This window comes from Chiloscyllium plagiosum, unplaced genomic scaffold (genome assembly GCF_037043375.1).
Source record: "Chiloscyllium plagiosum isolate Xiang-an unplaced genomic scaffold, Cpla_swu_hap1 HiC_scaffold_29, whole genome shotgun sequence".
NCBI lineage: Eukaryota > Metazoa > Chordata > Chondrichthyes > Orectolobiformes > Hemiscylliidae > Chiloscyllium > Chiloscyllium plagiosum.
The window spans coordinates 194,636-210,761 of record NW_028270167.1 but is presented as its reverse complement, the minus strand read 5'-3'; the positions used below and the strand labels follow the sequence as shown (position 1 = coordinate 210,761).

Genomic DNA, 16,126 nt, shown 5'->3' with positions numbered 1-16,126 from the left:
CTGCTTAATTTAAACCAGCAACACCAGAAAAGATGTACCCCGTACAGTGATCTGTGAAAGTTCGAGAGGCAAGAACTATTTAAAGTAAAAATTAACAACTTTATTGCTTAAAGTATAACAGAGAATAATTAACTAACAACTATTTACAACTCCTTTCTCCAACCTTCCCCTTCTACAATAGTAGTCTAATAAAACCCCTGATTAGGATTTACCAAAAAATTCAAATTTCAAAACTAGGCAGCTGTCAAACCTTCTCTTGGTATCTTCCTTGTTTTTCCTCTTCTTAGGGATTTCTGTTTCACAGGTCACTGATTGATACAAGTACCTTTAAGAGAGCTATTTTTCAGGCAGTCTGTACATGCTGGTGGCTTAGCATTTCTCCCTCAACTGTTCACATTTTCCCAGTCTTATTACTCCAAAGCTTCGGATTGTGTTATTGGTTTTTAATATTGTCAATATACTAAATTCAAACTTGATTGGAGTTTGGCATTTTTTGGGGTATAATTTAAACTGATTGACCTAATTCAAATTTATTTTTGTATCCAGGCAACCGGTTATACGAGCTGTTAGACCAAAAGGTTATATTGTATCTTGTTCAGAACACTTGGTGCTGTAAGGTAGTTCTGCTAGCTTTTAACTTCCTTAAAGGTGCAGTACTTCATAATAATATGTTAGGTTGTTGATGACATCAACATTAGATTCATTCTTGAGTTCTGTGCTTTTTGAAGTGAATCAAGTTAGTTTTCAGGAATACAATATTATGGGTGGAGTTGAGGAACCACAAAGGCAAAAAAACCATAATGGGAGTTATGTACAGTCCTCCCAGCAGTGGTCAGGGGTGCAAGATGTACCAGGAAATAGATAGGGTATGTCAGAAAGGCAAGGTCACAGTGATCATGGGGGACTTCAATATGCAAATGGAGTGGATGAATAATGTTGTCGGTGGAATCAAAGAGAGGGAATTCATGGAATGCTTACAGGATGGCTTTTTGGAACAGCTTGTGATGGAGCCCGCAAGGGAGCAGGCTATTCTGGACCTAGTGCTATGTAATGAACCAGACTTTATAAAAGATCTTAAAGTAAGGGAATACTTCGGAGGCAGTGATCATAATATGGTAGAGTTCAGTCTGCAGTTTGAAAGAGAGAAGGCAAAGTCGGATATAATGGTGTTACAGTTAAATAAAGGTAATTACAGGTGCATGAGAGAGGAACTGATGAAAATCAGCTGGAGGTAGAGCCTAATGGGAAAGACAGTACAGCAACAATGGCAGGAGTTTCTGGGTGTAATTGAGGACACAATAGAGAGGTTCATTCAAAAGTAAAGAAAGATTATCCAGTGGGGAGCATGAGACAGCAATAGCTGACAAAGGAAGTTAGGAAATGTATCAAAGAAAAACAGAGTCTATAAAGTGGCCAAGAGCACTGGGAAATCAGAAGATTGGGAAGACTACAAAATTAAACTGAGGATAACAAAAAGAGAAATAAAGAAGGACAGGATCAAGTATGAAGGTAAGCTAGCTAATAATATTAGAAATTATAGTAAAAGTTTATTTTAATACATAAGAAACAAATAAGAGGCAAAAATAGAAATTGGGCCACTCCAAACTAATGCAGGAAGGCTAGTGATGGAAAATAAGGAAATAGATGAAGAACTTAATAAGTACTTTGTGTCAGTCTTCACAGTGGAAGACATGAGTAATACCACAACAATTAAGGACAGTCAGGGGGTAGAGTTGAGTATGGTAGCCATTACAAAAGAGAAAGTGCTAGAAAAGCTAAGAGGTCTAAAAAATTAATAAATCTCCTGGCCCTGATGGGCTACATCCTAGAGTTCTGAGGGAGGTGGCTGAGAAAATAGTGGAGGCATTGGTTCTGATCTTTCAAAAATCACTGTAGTCAGGGAAAGTACCGGATGATTGGAAGATTTGGAAGATCGCTGTTGTAACCCGCTTGTTCAAGAAAGGATCAAGACAAAAGATGGAAAATTATAGGCTGATTAGCCTAACCTTGGTTGTAAGTAAAATTCTAGAATCCATCGTTAAGGATGAGATTTCTAAATTCTTGAAAGTGCTGAGTCAGATTAGAACAAGTCAAAATGGATTTAGTAAGGGGAGGTTGTGCCTGATAAACCTGTTAGAAGGTAACAAGTAAGTTAGATCAGGGAAACTCAGTGGATGTTATCTATCTAGACTTCCAAAAGGCCTTTGATAAGTGCCTCATGGGAGGCTGCTGAGTAAGGTGAGGGCCCACGGTGTTTGAGGTGAGCTACTGGCATGGATTGAGGATTAGCTGTCTGACAGAAGGCAGAGAGTTGGAATAAAAGATTCTTTATTGGAATGGCAACTAGTGACAAGTGGTGTCAAGCAGGGTTTAGTGTTGGGGCCGCAGCTGTTCACTTTATATATTAATGATCTGGATGAAGGGACTGGGGGCATTCTGACGAAGTTCACCAATGATACAATATTAGATGGACAGGCAGGGTGGGGAGGCTGCAGAAAGATTTAGACAGTTTAGGAGAGTGGTCCAGGAAATGGCTGATGAAATTCAACTTGAGCAAATGTGAGGTCTTGCACTTTGGAAAAACGAATACAGGCATGGACTGTTTTTTAAATGGTGAGAGAATTCATAAAGCCAAAGTACAAAGGGATCTGAGAGTGCTAGTCCAGGATTCTTTAAAGGTTGACTTGCAGGTTGAGTTCGTGGCTAAGAAAACAAATATTATGTTGTCATTTATTTCAAGAGGGTTGGAATTTAAAAACAGCAATGTGCTTCTGAGACTTTATAAAGCTCTGGTTTGGCCCCATTTAGAACACGGTGTCTAGTTTTGGGCCCCACACCTCAGGAAGGACATATTGGCACTGGAGCATGTCCAGCGGAGATTCACACAATGATCCCAGGAATGGTAAGCTAACATACGATGAACGGTTGAGGATCTTGGGATTGTATTCATTAGAGTTTAGAAGGTTGAGGGGAGATCTAATAGAAATTTACAAGATAATGCATGGCTTAGAAAGGACGGATGCTGGGAATTTGTTTCCGTTAGGCGGGGAGACTAGGATTCATGGGCACAGCCTTAGAATTAGAGGGGGTCAATTTAGAATGGAAATGAGGAGACATTTCTTCAGCCAGAAAGTGGTGGGCCTGTGGAATTCATTGCCACAGAGTGCAATGGAGGCCGAGATGTTAAATGTCTTCAAGGCAGAGATTGATAAATTCTTAATCTTGCAAGGAATTAAGGGATATGTGGAGAGTGCAGGTGAGTGGAGTTGAAATGCCTATCAGCCATGATTGAATGGACCGAATGGCCTTACTTCCACTCCTATGTCTTATGGTCTTAGGTCTTAACATTCTTCTACTTTATCTCACCAATTATCAGCATTAATAGAACATCTGTCTACAGCAAAAGTAAAAGTCAGAGAGTAAGAGGAGACTAAAGTTAAGATGGAATGGAGTGTCTTTAAGATTAACTAATTTGAAAAGGAGTAATCTGGAGTCCCACTCACAAACTGTTTTTCCATTTTGAAAGCTAATGAGTCTGCCAGTTTCCCAAAGGAGTACAGTCAGAACCAAGCTTTTGGCACCACAAGTGGCCTGAATGTACGGGAGGCAAGAAACAAGAAAGCAGTAGTGACAATGTTTGGGGATTCATTACTGAGAGGACCACACACTTCTTTGGCTGCAGATGTGACTTGAGGAATATGCAAAAATTGGCTGGTATCAGAGTCAGGGATGTCATTGATTGGCTACAGGGCATCCTGAAAGGGGCAAATGATAAGACAGAGATCATGGTACATGTTGGTACCAATGATAATAGGTAGAATGAGGGATGATTCTTGCATCAAGAATTCAGGGAACTCAGTAGTAGATTAAAAAGCAGGATAACACAGGTTGTAATCTCTGAATTACTCCTGGTACTACATGCTGATGATTACAAGAATAGGATAGTATGCAGGTGAATGTGTGCCTCAAGAGTTGATGCAGGAGGGAGTTTCAGATTCAGGATCACTGGGACTGTTTCTGGGGAAGGTAGGACCTGTACAAGCTGGATGATCTGTACCTGAACCAAAATGGGACCAACATCCTTGCAGGTGGATTTGCTAGTGATCTTGGGAGCAGTTTAAATTAGTTCAACAGAGACAGGGCACACATGGCATTAGTATAATAGGAACACAGCATAATATATTAAAGGAACTAAGAGGGAGTTTAGCCATGTTGCATTTCAAGGCCATAAGTTGAGGCTGGATGGCTTCTAATGGTGGAAGCGTTATAGGCAGCATTAGTTAAGGAGAATGGCTGAAGGTTTAGAGGGGATTTGAGGAAAATAGTTTTCACCTGGAGGATGATGAGAGTCTGGAATGCACTACTTGAGAGGGTGGTTAAGGTGGGAAATCTCACAACCTTTCAAAGTACTTGGATAAGCACATGAAGTGTTGTAACATTTAAGGCTGTGGGACAAGGCTATGGAAAGTGGGCTGAGTGTAGATCTAGAGTAGTTTTTGTTCATGCAGATCTGATGTGTCAAAGGGCCTTTTCTGCACTGCATGATTCTATGATTCTGTCAAAAGCAAATCCTGGAAATCTGAAATGAAAACAAATGCTGGATGACCCAGAGAAAGAAGGAAGCATATGTCAGGTACAGATAGGATAGATCAAGAGAATCCTTAGAAGAGTACAAAGACAGTGGAGTATACTTAAGAGGGAAATCAAGAGGGCAAATAGGGGACATGAGATAGCTTTGGCAAATAGGGTTAAGGAGAATCCAAAGGGTTTTTATAAATACATTAAGGACAAAAGGATAACTAGGGAGAGAATAGGGCCCCACAAAGATCAGCAAGGCAGCCTTTGTGTGGATCCACAGGAGGTGGGAAGATACTAAGTGAGTATTTTGCATCAGTGTTTACTGTGGAGAAGGATATGGAAGATATAGAATGTAGGGAAATAGATGGTGATACCTTGAAAAATGTCCATATTACAGAGGAGGTGGTGATGGATGTCTTGAAATGCATAAAAGTGGATAGATCTCCAGGACCTAATCAGGTGTAGATCAGGTTAGCAAGGTTAGATCTTATGGAATACAGGGAGAACTAGCCATTTGGATACAGAACTGACTCAAAAGGTAGAAAACAGAGGGTAGTGGTGGAGGGTTGCTTTTCAGACTGGAGGCCTGTGACCAGTGGAATGCGACAAGGCTCAGTGCTGGGTCCACTACTTTTCTCCATTTATATAAATGATTTGGATGTAAACATAAGAGGTATAGTTAGTAAGTTTTCAGATGATACCAAAATTGGAGGTTTAGTGGACAGCAAAGAGGTTACCTCAGAGTATAACAGGATCTTGATCAGATGGACCAATGGGCTGAGGAGTGAGAGATGGTGTTTAATTTAGGTAAATGTGAGGTGCTGTATTTTGGAAAAGCAAATCTATGACTCAATGACTCTATGACTCAATGACCCTATGACTCTAGTTAGGTATTGCACACAATTCTTTACTGCACACATCAAAACATTGGCACCAATATTCTACAGCACAGTGCCCCACAGCTGTGGAAATACTCATTGCTGCCAGAACTTTCCAGGTTTCCCATGATCATATTTAAAGCCCAGTCTTGTTTAAGATGAAACACTTCAAGGCAGAAATAACCATCATCAATTTATATCATGATTGATGGAGGAGAACCAAGAAGAAAAGCTTCTGAGTGCAAATAGGTGGCACAGGTTCATTGCACAGATCTTACAGTCAGTTCCTTCAAATCTGCTCACTGATGCTCAGTTTGAGTTCTGCCAGGCCCACTCAACTCCTGACCTCATGACAGCCAAATGTGGACAAAAGAGCTAAATTTCAAAGGTGAGGTGATAGTGGCAGACTTTGACATCAAGGTTGTATTCAACTCAATGCGGTATTGAGGAGCCTTAGCAAAACTGGAATCAATAGGAATTTGGGGGAAAACTCTCTGCTAATTGAAGTCATACTTGGCATGAAAGAAGATGGTTGTGGTTACTGAAGGTCAGTCATCTCAGCTCCAGGACATCTCTGCAGGACTACCTCAGGACAGTGTCCTAGGGCCAACTATCTTCAGCTGCTTCATTAATGACCTTCACTCCATCATAAGGTTAGAAGTGGGAATGTTTGCTGATGATTGCACAATGTTCAGCACCATTCACTATTCCTCAGATATTAGAACATAGAACATAGAAGAATACAGCGCAGTACAGGCCCTTTGGCCCTCGATGTTGCGCCGATCCAAGCCCACCTAACCTATACTAACCCACTATCCTCCATATACCTATCCAATGCCCGCTTAAATGCCCATAAAGAGGGAGAGTCCACCACTGCTACTGGCAGGGCATTCCATGAACTTACGACTCGCTGAGTGAAGAACCTACCCCTAACTTCAGTCCTATATCTACCCCCCCTTAATTTAAAGCTATGCCCCCTTGTAATACCCGACTCCATACGCGGGAAAAGGTTCACACTGTCAACCCTATCTAACCCCCTAATCATCTTGTACACCTCAATCAAGTCACCCCTAAACCTTCTTTTCTCTAATGAAAACAGCCCCAAGTGTCTCAGTCTTTCCTCATACGATCTTCCTTCCATACCAGGCAACATCCTGGTAAACCTCCTCTGCACCCGTTCCAGTGCCTCCACATCCTTCCTATAGTATGGCGACCAAAACTGCACACAATATTCCAGATGCGGCCGCACCAGAGTCTTATACAACTGCATCATGACCTCAGGACTCCGGAACTCAATTCCTCTACCAATAAAAGCCAGTACGCCATATGCCTTCCTCACCGCACTATTTACCTGGGTGGCAACTTTCAGAGATCTGTGTACATGGACACCAAGATCCCTCTGCTCATCCACACTACGAAACAGTTCATGTTCAAATGCAGACTATATTCAGGCTTGGGCTGAAACATGGCACACAAGTGCCAGACAATGATCATCTCTAAAAAGGTAAAATCTAATCATTACTTCTTGACATTCAATGGCATCCCCCTTCATTAAACACCCTACTATCAACATCTTGTAGATTACCATTCATCAGAAACTGAACTGGAGGAGAGCCATATAAACTCAATGGGTCTAAGAGCTGGTCAGAGGCTCGGAATCTCAGACTCCCCAAAGCCTGTCCACTACCTACAAGGCACAAATCAGAAGTATGATACAGTATTCTCCACTTCCCTGCGTTAGTGCAGCTCCAACAACACAAGAAGTTCATTCAGTATTAAAAAGCCAGTCGAACGCACGTTGCTTGTCGTCTGCGTGTGTGGCTACGAAGGATAGCTGGTCATGTCGTTTCGTGGCTAGTTGGTGTTCATGGATGCGGATCGTTAGCTGTCTTCCTGTTTGTCCTATGTAGTGTTTTGTGCAGTCCTTGCATGGGATTTTGTACACTACATTGGTTTTGCTCATACTGGGTATTGGGTCCTTCGTCCTGGTGAGTTGTTGTCTGAGAGTGGCTGTTGGTTTGTGTGCTGTTATGAGTCCTAGTGGTCGCAGTAGTCTGGCTGTCAGTTCGGAAATGCTCTTGATGTATGGTAGTGTGGCTAGTCCTTTGGGCTGCGGCATGTCCTCGTTCCGTTGTCTTTCCCTTAGGCATCTGTTGATGAAATTGCGCGAGTATCAGTTTTTGGCGAATACATTGTATAGGTGTTCTTCCTCTTTTTGCAGTTCTGGTGTACTGCAGTGTGTTGTGGCCCTTTTCCAGTATACAGGAAAGCCACACACAGACCAAGTCCTGAACTACGAAAGCAACCACCCCAACACACACAAAAGAAGTTGCATCAAGACACTGTTCAAAAGGGCCATAACACACTGCAGTACACCAGAACTGCAAAAAGAGGAAGAAGAACACTTATACAATGCATTCGCCAAAAACTGATACCCCTGCAATTTCATCAACAGATGCCTAAGGGAAAGACAACGGAACGAGGACATGCCGCAACCGAAAGGACTAGCCACACTACCATACATCAAGAGCATTTCCGAACTGACAGCCAGACTACTGCGACCACTAGGACTCATAACAGCACACAAACCAACAGCCATGCTCAGACAACAACTCACCAGGATGAAGGACCCGATACCCAGTATGAGCAAATCCAATGTAGTGTACAAAATCCCATGCAAGGACTGCACAAAACACTAGCTGTCTTCCTGTTTGTCCTATGTAATGATCCACATCCATGAACACCAACCAGCCACGAAATGACACGACCAGCTATCCTTAGTAGCCACACACTCAGATGACAAGCAACATTAGTTCGACTGGGACAACACTACTATTATAGGACAAGTCAAACAGAGAAAACAGCCAGGGAATTCCTAGAGGCATGGCACTCATCCACTGATTCAATCAATAAGCACATCGACCTGGACCCAATATACCAGCCACTGCAGCGGACAGCTGGAACTGACAACCGTAAGCGGCAGATACAAATCACTATAAATGCCGGAGGAAACATCACAGAAGCGCTTCACAGGAGGCTCCCAAGCACTAAGGATGTCACCTAGACAGAGGACGAAACATCTGCAACACAAATTCCCAGCTCGGCAAACAGAACCACATCAACGTCATTGTGTCAAAGTCGAGAGTGCAGTATTGGAAAAGCACAAGATATTAGGCAGCATCCGAGGAGCAGGAAAATGGATGTTTCAGGCATAACCCCTTCATCAGGAAGGGCTTATGCCCAAAACATCGATTCTCCTGCTCCTCGGATGCTGCCTGACCTGCTGTGCTTTTCCAGCACTACACTCTCGACTCTGATCTCCAGCATCTGCAGTCCTCACTTTCTCCCTGTCATTGGGTCAAAGTCCTGGAACTCCCTCCCCACCGGTGTTGTGGGTTTACCGACAGGAAATGGACTGCAGCAGTTCAAGATGGCAGCTCACCAAGGGCAATTAGAGATGGACACCCACATCCCATGAATGAAAACAAATGATCAAAGCTCATTGGCTGAGCAGATAGTCAGCATCAAATGTAGCCAATTGACAATGTCAATGTCAATGTTGCATGTGGACAATCCTAATTGATAGGTTTACCTTACAAAAATGGCTGTAGTTCTGAACAACAGTAATTATTGGCTGAGTAGGATGCACCACATCTCTCAGTCCCTCTCAACTTGTTAACTAATGTAGTGACTCTCAAATTGTTCTATTGGACTTGGCTCAAGTGCATGGTGAGATAAACTAAAGCGGCTACTAGTGTCTCACCTTTACCATAGAGGACCCTTCCCAAACACCTCCCTGGATGGTATATGTAGCCCTGCCCTGGGCTGCTCTGTGCCAAGGCTCATGACTCCTTCCCTTACAAACTTCTAAATCAACTCTTACAGCTTGAAGACTTCAGAAACTGAAACTCTTCTGCTCTGTTCTGAGGTGAAACCTGATTCTGAACTGTACTTAAACCACTAGTGTTCCATGGTCTGTTTTCGCCCTCTGAAAATTTAATTTTAACACTTGTTATGAAGTTGAAGGTGTGTCCTGTACCTTTAAGAGAGAGTGAATGCTGTTTTGCACTGAGAGCTTACAAGCATCTGTAATATGACTAGCTGGCAGTCTCAGAGTGTACAGGAAAATTGAAAATACGTAATATTTGGCTGTGAAATAGATACCTGATTTGGTTGCTATTTTGACAACAATTCGAATTTCGCTAATCAATTTAAATTATGCCCCAGGATACTAAAACCAATCGATATTGAATTTATTGTTTTGCCAACAATGAGCATTGAACCAATGAGACAGTCCGAAGTTAGGGGGATAACAAAGGCAGGCAATTTGAAAGTCAGACAGAGCAACTGCCGTCGAGCGAGTAACTGCCATCAGGAAAGACTGCCATTCAAAAACACTCCCTATCAAAGGTACTTTTTCAAATGAAGCATCTTCACAGTAAAAGAAAGAAGATGACCCAGGGCGATCTTCAGACAGAAGAAGACAGACACTGCAGACAACAGCCACTGTATGGTTTTGAAATTAAGTGGATGTAATTTTAATAAGTGTGTTTATTGAAACAGTGTATTGTTATAGAGTTGGAGGCAGTTAAAGCAGTTAAGAGAAAGAGGGGCTTACAGTTATGAATAGTTGTTGTTTAATGTTCACTTTTAGAGTTAAGAAATAAATTGATATTATTTTCTTTAAATAGTGAAATTTGGGAATTCTCTGTCACTCATATTTTAACAGATCATGAGGCAAGGTGAGCTTTTCTGGGTGTTTGGTTTAATTAGCAGAAGAGATCACCGTTGTTCCGTAACACATTTCATCAATTGACAGCACATGTGATCTTGTGTGTAATGTAAGTCATATGCTTTTTTCAAAATTATGTCTTTGGGTCACAGTTCAAAATTACTTCCTGATCTCTTCAAAAACATTTACTTTCATAGAACTGAAACCACACATCAATTTTCCATTGATTTCAAAATCCAAATTTCTAATATATTATAAATGTTAATTGCACTACGATTGGCTGAGAAATGCTCAATCTTTCACCGTGGACTGCCGCTGTCTTCTTTCTCATGGGCTGTGGGTTGAAAGTAGGCTGGTGGCACTTAAATGAGAGCTGGGACTTAAAATGCCAAAGCATTAAAACTTATATCAGTCAGTGCATTTCAAACTCAGTCCACGTGAAATTGTTAACACCATGTTTTCTACTGAAGTGAGACAAGGGACAGACTTGTTTGGGTACCTACTAGTTTCTGCTGTTTCATATTCACTGTCTCGCAGTAGCTCAAACAGGTCAACATCTAGCCTTGCCTTTTCAGATTGTTCCACCATGCGGTTGATGTGGTTTTTCGCAAGAGTAATGGCAAGTCTTTCACCTCTACTGCACTCCATTGGATCATCTAGAATTGCAGCTGGAAAACACAAATTGAACAACTGACCTTAATGACTATTTTGTTCCTCTGAACATTGGAGAGCAGCTAAAGTTTTATTTGCTAATTATTCTTTTAGATTATGTTAGTTTGAAAGGCCCATCCTTTCTCAGTTCAGTTTCTTCTTGCATTGATTTAATTGCTGTCTGACCAAAATATTTAAGGCAGGAGAATAATGAGGTGGTTCAAGAAGGGGAAGGTAGGGGCAATCCCACTGAAGCAGACCAGAAACAGAAAAAAAACTCAGGCTGTAATTCTCCAATTTCAGGGCCTCTTAACTCTTCCCCAGTCAATACTGCATGTTGTTATTCCCTTATTCATGATTTACTAATTAATTCACCAAAGCAATCACAGAGATCCTAGTGAAGTGATAATGCCCATTGATGGCATCTAGTTACAAATGTCATCCAATATAGATGCAGCATGGCCCATTAATACACAACACAGCAACAACAGAGCTCAAATGTATAATTAGTTAACATGCATCCTATAGGTGATTGCATTATGACTACTATATTAAACAAACTGGAAAGTACACATTTTACTTTAACAAAATAGTGCAATATTGTTAATCTGTTATAAAAATATACATTAGTTACTTATAAAACTTTGCAAATGATAACACAGATCTTGGTGAGTGCCTCAATAACATGTTTTGCAAATTTTACCACATATACATTGAAATAACTCTATAGAGATAAGTATCCCATCACCAAGTGACCCTTTGTTTACATGTTGAAGGAGCTTGACACTGATCCAGCTCCCTCAGAGCCAGCTGTCAGAGTGTAAAGATGCCTAACATTCCTTTTTTTTAATCTGTCAGTCCAGGTTCTTTGATTGGAACAGATTAACAGCCCCAATCATGGGAATCATATTCTATGAGGTCCACCTAGCTCACCTTGTTACAATCATTATATGCACAGTGATTGCAAAATCATACCTGGGGAACAGTTCAGTATTGTCCAATATTGCAATCCAGGTTGCAAGAAAAGCTTTCAAGTTTTTATTTCATATATGTCAACTACCTGTTTTGTGTAAAAAGACCGATTATTTCTCTGATAATGACCACATTATTTCATTATCATTCATTATCTCAAGGAATAGTGCAGGAGATTGGATGGGCTAAATGATTTACTTCTGCTCCTAAGGCCTATTAGTGGAAAAATGTAGAATAGAGAGGTTGTGGGAAAGAAAGGGGAGGAGAGAGGAAGGTCCCATTCATTTGCTGCTGGCTAAGTGGGTGCGCAAGCACACATACATGTACACGTGCACAAAATACCTCAGCCCCCAAACCACCACCTCCACCCCCCCAACCCCCCTCCACCGACATGGCACTTACTGATCTCGTGCTAAACAATTTAGTATTACTGTACATTAATTTCCAGATCCCTGGCAGTATCTTGTGGTGCTGACACGAGATGACAGCTGGGTGCAGCCTGAATGATATATCTTTCAAGCATGCTCTGGCCTTGTTGTCAGCAGTGACTCCCTCCTGTTCTTTAATTCTTGCAGCTATGGTGTGGAGGTGCCAGTGTTGGACTGGGGTGGACAAAGGCAGAAGTCACATGACACCAGATTATAGTCCAGCTGGTTTATTTGAAATCAGAAGCTTTTGGAGCATAGTTTCTTTGTCAGGTGAAGTGAGAGAGAAGAGCACACAGACACAATTTATAAACAGAGATATCAAGGACAGAGAGAGCAAAAGATCATACAACTTGTGTGAGTGGAGTGTTGAATAATAAGTCTCTGCAGCTTACCAAGCGTGTTAGATGGTGTGAGTAAAGTGACAACAGCTGAATAACAGAGAAGGGATGACCTATAATCTGATTAAATGAGGGAGAGAAATAATTACAAAACGTTACAAGCAGATAGGAGGATGAATGATCTTGACCACTGAGGTGTTCCCTGACTGGGAGGAACATTCCTGTCACCCTCCGATCTTCGGGTAAATGTCCACCAAAGTGGACTTTGAGATACACAACATGCAGAATTGCCATCAGAAACTGATAGCTAAGTTCCCTACCCATGAAATTGGCCTCCACTGTGATCTTGGATTCATGTTGTGCTATATGTGACCCCACCACACTGTTCTGTATCTGTAAAATCTTCCTACTGTCCTGATTCAACACCATCATCTTGATAAATTGTTATGATCTCTCTCTTAATTAGTTTGTATGGTTTTGGATTACTTAAGTCCTTGGTTACACCCTTGGCACATGACTCTTAAACCTATCATGTTATTCCAGTCATTTAGTTTGTCTCCAGCACCACCTTATTTTTAAATTTTTGCAATTATCTTTCTATCGCATTTAATCAGATTATAGGCCATCCCTTTGCTTGTTATTCAGCTATTAACACTTTACTCACACCATCTGACACATTTGATCATCTACAGAGACTTATTATTCAAAGCTCCACTCATACCAGTTGTATGATCTTTTGCTCTCTCTGTCCTTGAAGGGGCTGTGCTCCGAAAGCTCGAAATTTTAAATGAAACTGTTGGACTATAACCTGGTGTCATGTGACTTCTGACTTTAATTCTCGTCAATAGCAACTCTGCTCGAAATCTTCAGACAGTTTTGTCCTTCTGGGTTTTTTTTTTGGAAAGCTTACCAGAAAACCATGAAGCTGCCCAAAGATCTTTCCTAGTGTCAACTAGGATTGGGTTTTTCTTTTAGCTGCATGGGAAATGTGTACAATACATTATATTGTATAATATGAATTTCAAAATATAAACAGGTGGATGGGGTCAGTTCTGTGAAGATTTTCAAAGTTCAAATCTGAAACCAGAGTTCAGTTCCAAAGATAGAACAGTTTGTTTGAGCAGGAGAATGAAGTCAGTTCAGTTTATACAGTTATAGGGGACTCAATTGTAAGGGCAATAGACAGTATCTGATCCAAGGCAAAAACATACTGCTTCACCAAGAAAATAAGAGGTCTGAGAATTGGGAGCAGTTTAGAATTTAGCAAAGAAGGACAAAGGGATTGATTAAGAAGGGGAAAATACAGTACAAAAGTAAGCTTACAGGGAACATAAAGACTGATACTAACAGTTTCTATACGTATGTGAAGAGAAAGAGATTGGTGAACATAAATGTGGCTCCGCTACAGACAGAAATGGGGGAATGTATAATCGGGGACAAAGAAATGGCTGAGCAACTGAATCCATACTTTGGTTCTGTCTTCACAGAATAGGATGCAAATCAGATACCAGAAATGTTGGAGAATGCAAGACTTAGTGAGAGGGGAAAACTGAGGGAGATCAATAGTGGTAGAGAAATGGTGCTGGGAAAATTGATGGTATTGAAGGTGGATAAATCTCAAGGGCTTGATAATCTACGTCCCAGAGTACTTAAGGAAGTGGCTCTAGAAATAGTGGATGCATTGTTGGTCATCTTCCAGGACTCTTTAGACTCTGGACCAGTCCTTGCAGATCGAAAGGTCACTCCAATATTCAAGAAGAGAGGTAGAGAGAAAACAGTGAATATAGACCAGTAAGCCTAACATTGATAATGGTGAACATTTTCAAATTCATTATCAAGGATCTTGTAGCAGAGCATTTCGAAAGCAGTGGCAGAATCATACAGAGTCAACATGGATTTATAAAGGGGAAGTCATACTTGACAAATCTGTTGGAATTCTATGAAGATATAATGAGTAGAGTTGACAAGGGGGATCCAGTCAATTTTTCATATTTGGATTTTCAGAAAGCATTTGACAAAGTCCCGCATAAAAGATTATTGTGCAAGATTAAAGCACATGGGATTGGGGGAAGTATATTGAGATGAATAAAAAACTGGTTGGCAGACATGAAATAAAGAACAGGAATTAATGGGTCCTTTTCAAATCAGCAGATAGTAACTAGTGGGGTGCCACAGGGATTGATGCTAGGACTCCAGCTATTCACAATATATATAAATTATTTGGACGAGGGAACAAAATGTAACATCTGAAAATTTGCAGATGATACCAGATTGGGTGGGAGGGTAAACTGTGATGATGATACAGAGATCCTTCAGCATGATCTGGACAGGTTGGGTGAGTGGGCACATCAATGACAGATGCAGTTTAATTTGGATAAATGTGAGGTTATTCACTTTGGAAGCAAAAACAAGAAGGTAGATTACTGCCTGAACGATTGTAAATTGGGAGAGGGGAGTGTACAGCAGGACCTGGGTGTCCTTGTGCACCACTTGTTGAAGGTAGGCATGCAGGTGCAGCAGATGGTAAAGAAGGAAAATGGTACGTTGGCCTTCATTGTGAGAGATCTTGAGTACAGGAGCAGAGATGTGTGTTGTTGCAGTTATACAGGGCCTTGGTAAGGCCATACCTAGAATATTGTGTACAGCTTTGGTCTCCTTTTCTGAGGAAGGCTGCTTGTGCTTTTAAAGGAGTGCAGTGAAGGTTTACCAGGCTGACTCTGGGGATGGCAGGACGTAGGTACGAGGAGAAATTGACTCGGTTAAGATTGTTTTTGGTGGAGCTCAGACGAATGAGGTCGGGGGGGGGGGTCTCATAGAGACTTATAAAATTCTAAAAGGACTAGGAAGGATAGATGCTGGGAGGATGTTCCCGATGGTGGATGTGTCCAGAACCAGGGGTCACAGTCTGAAGATTTGGGGTAGACCATTTAGGATGGAGATGAGGAGACATTTCTTTATCCAAGGAGTGTTGAACCTGTGGAATTCGTTACCACAGGAGGTAGTTGATGCCAAAACATTGAATGTATTCAAGAGGTGGCCAGATAAAGCACTTAGGACAAATGGGATCAAAGATTATGGGGAGAAAGCAGGATTAGGCTACTGAGTTGAATTATCAGCCATGATCATGGTGAATGGTGGAGCAGGCTCGAAGGGCCAAATGGCCTCTTCCTGCTCCTATCTTCTATGCTTCAGAGGAACAAGAATCTCTGCAGAAATTGTTTCTAGTCAGTGGAGCTTCCATATCAAAGAGTCTGGACATATTAACACAAAGGTAGTCTATTCCAAGTTTATAGATTCTTGACTAACAAGGGGATCATCAGGATATAGGCAGGAATGTGGAGCTGAGGCCACAGTCTGAGCAGCCATAGTCATATTGAATGGCAAAGTAGGCATGAGGGGCTGAATGGAGTAACTGCAGTTTCTATTTCTTTGGTTCATTTGTATGTTCAGAAAGCTAGTGAGCAAATAATAGAAATGTTGCCAATCTTTACACATTTTGACATGTTCCAAATATTTGTCATTTAAACCAAATACAGTTTTGGTCTCAGT

At 41.3% G+C, this 16,126-nt stretch overlaps 1 protein-coding gene across 2 annotated transcripts in view; it reads right to left on the bottom strand.

Moving 5' to 3' along the window:
* The window catches only part of LOC122540572 (glutamate receptor ionotropic, kainate 4), a 192,569-nt gene that overhangs the window by 116,223 nt on the left and 60,220 nt on the right, over nucleotides 1–16,126 (bottom strand). For both annotated transcript variants that reach the window (XM_043676446.2, XM_087976264.1), the window contains exon 3: nucleotides 10,692–10,856. In XM_043676446.2, coding sequence (XP_043532381.1) covers nucleotides 10,692–10,856 — 165 coding nt within the window. The remainder of the gene's footprint in view (nucleotides 1–10,691; nucleotides 10,857–16,126) is intronic.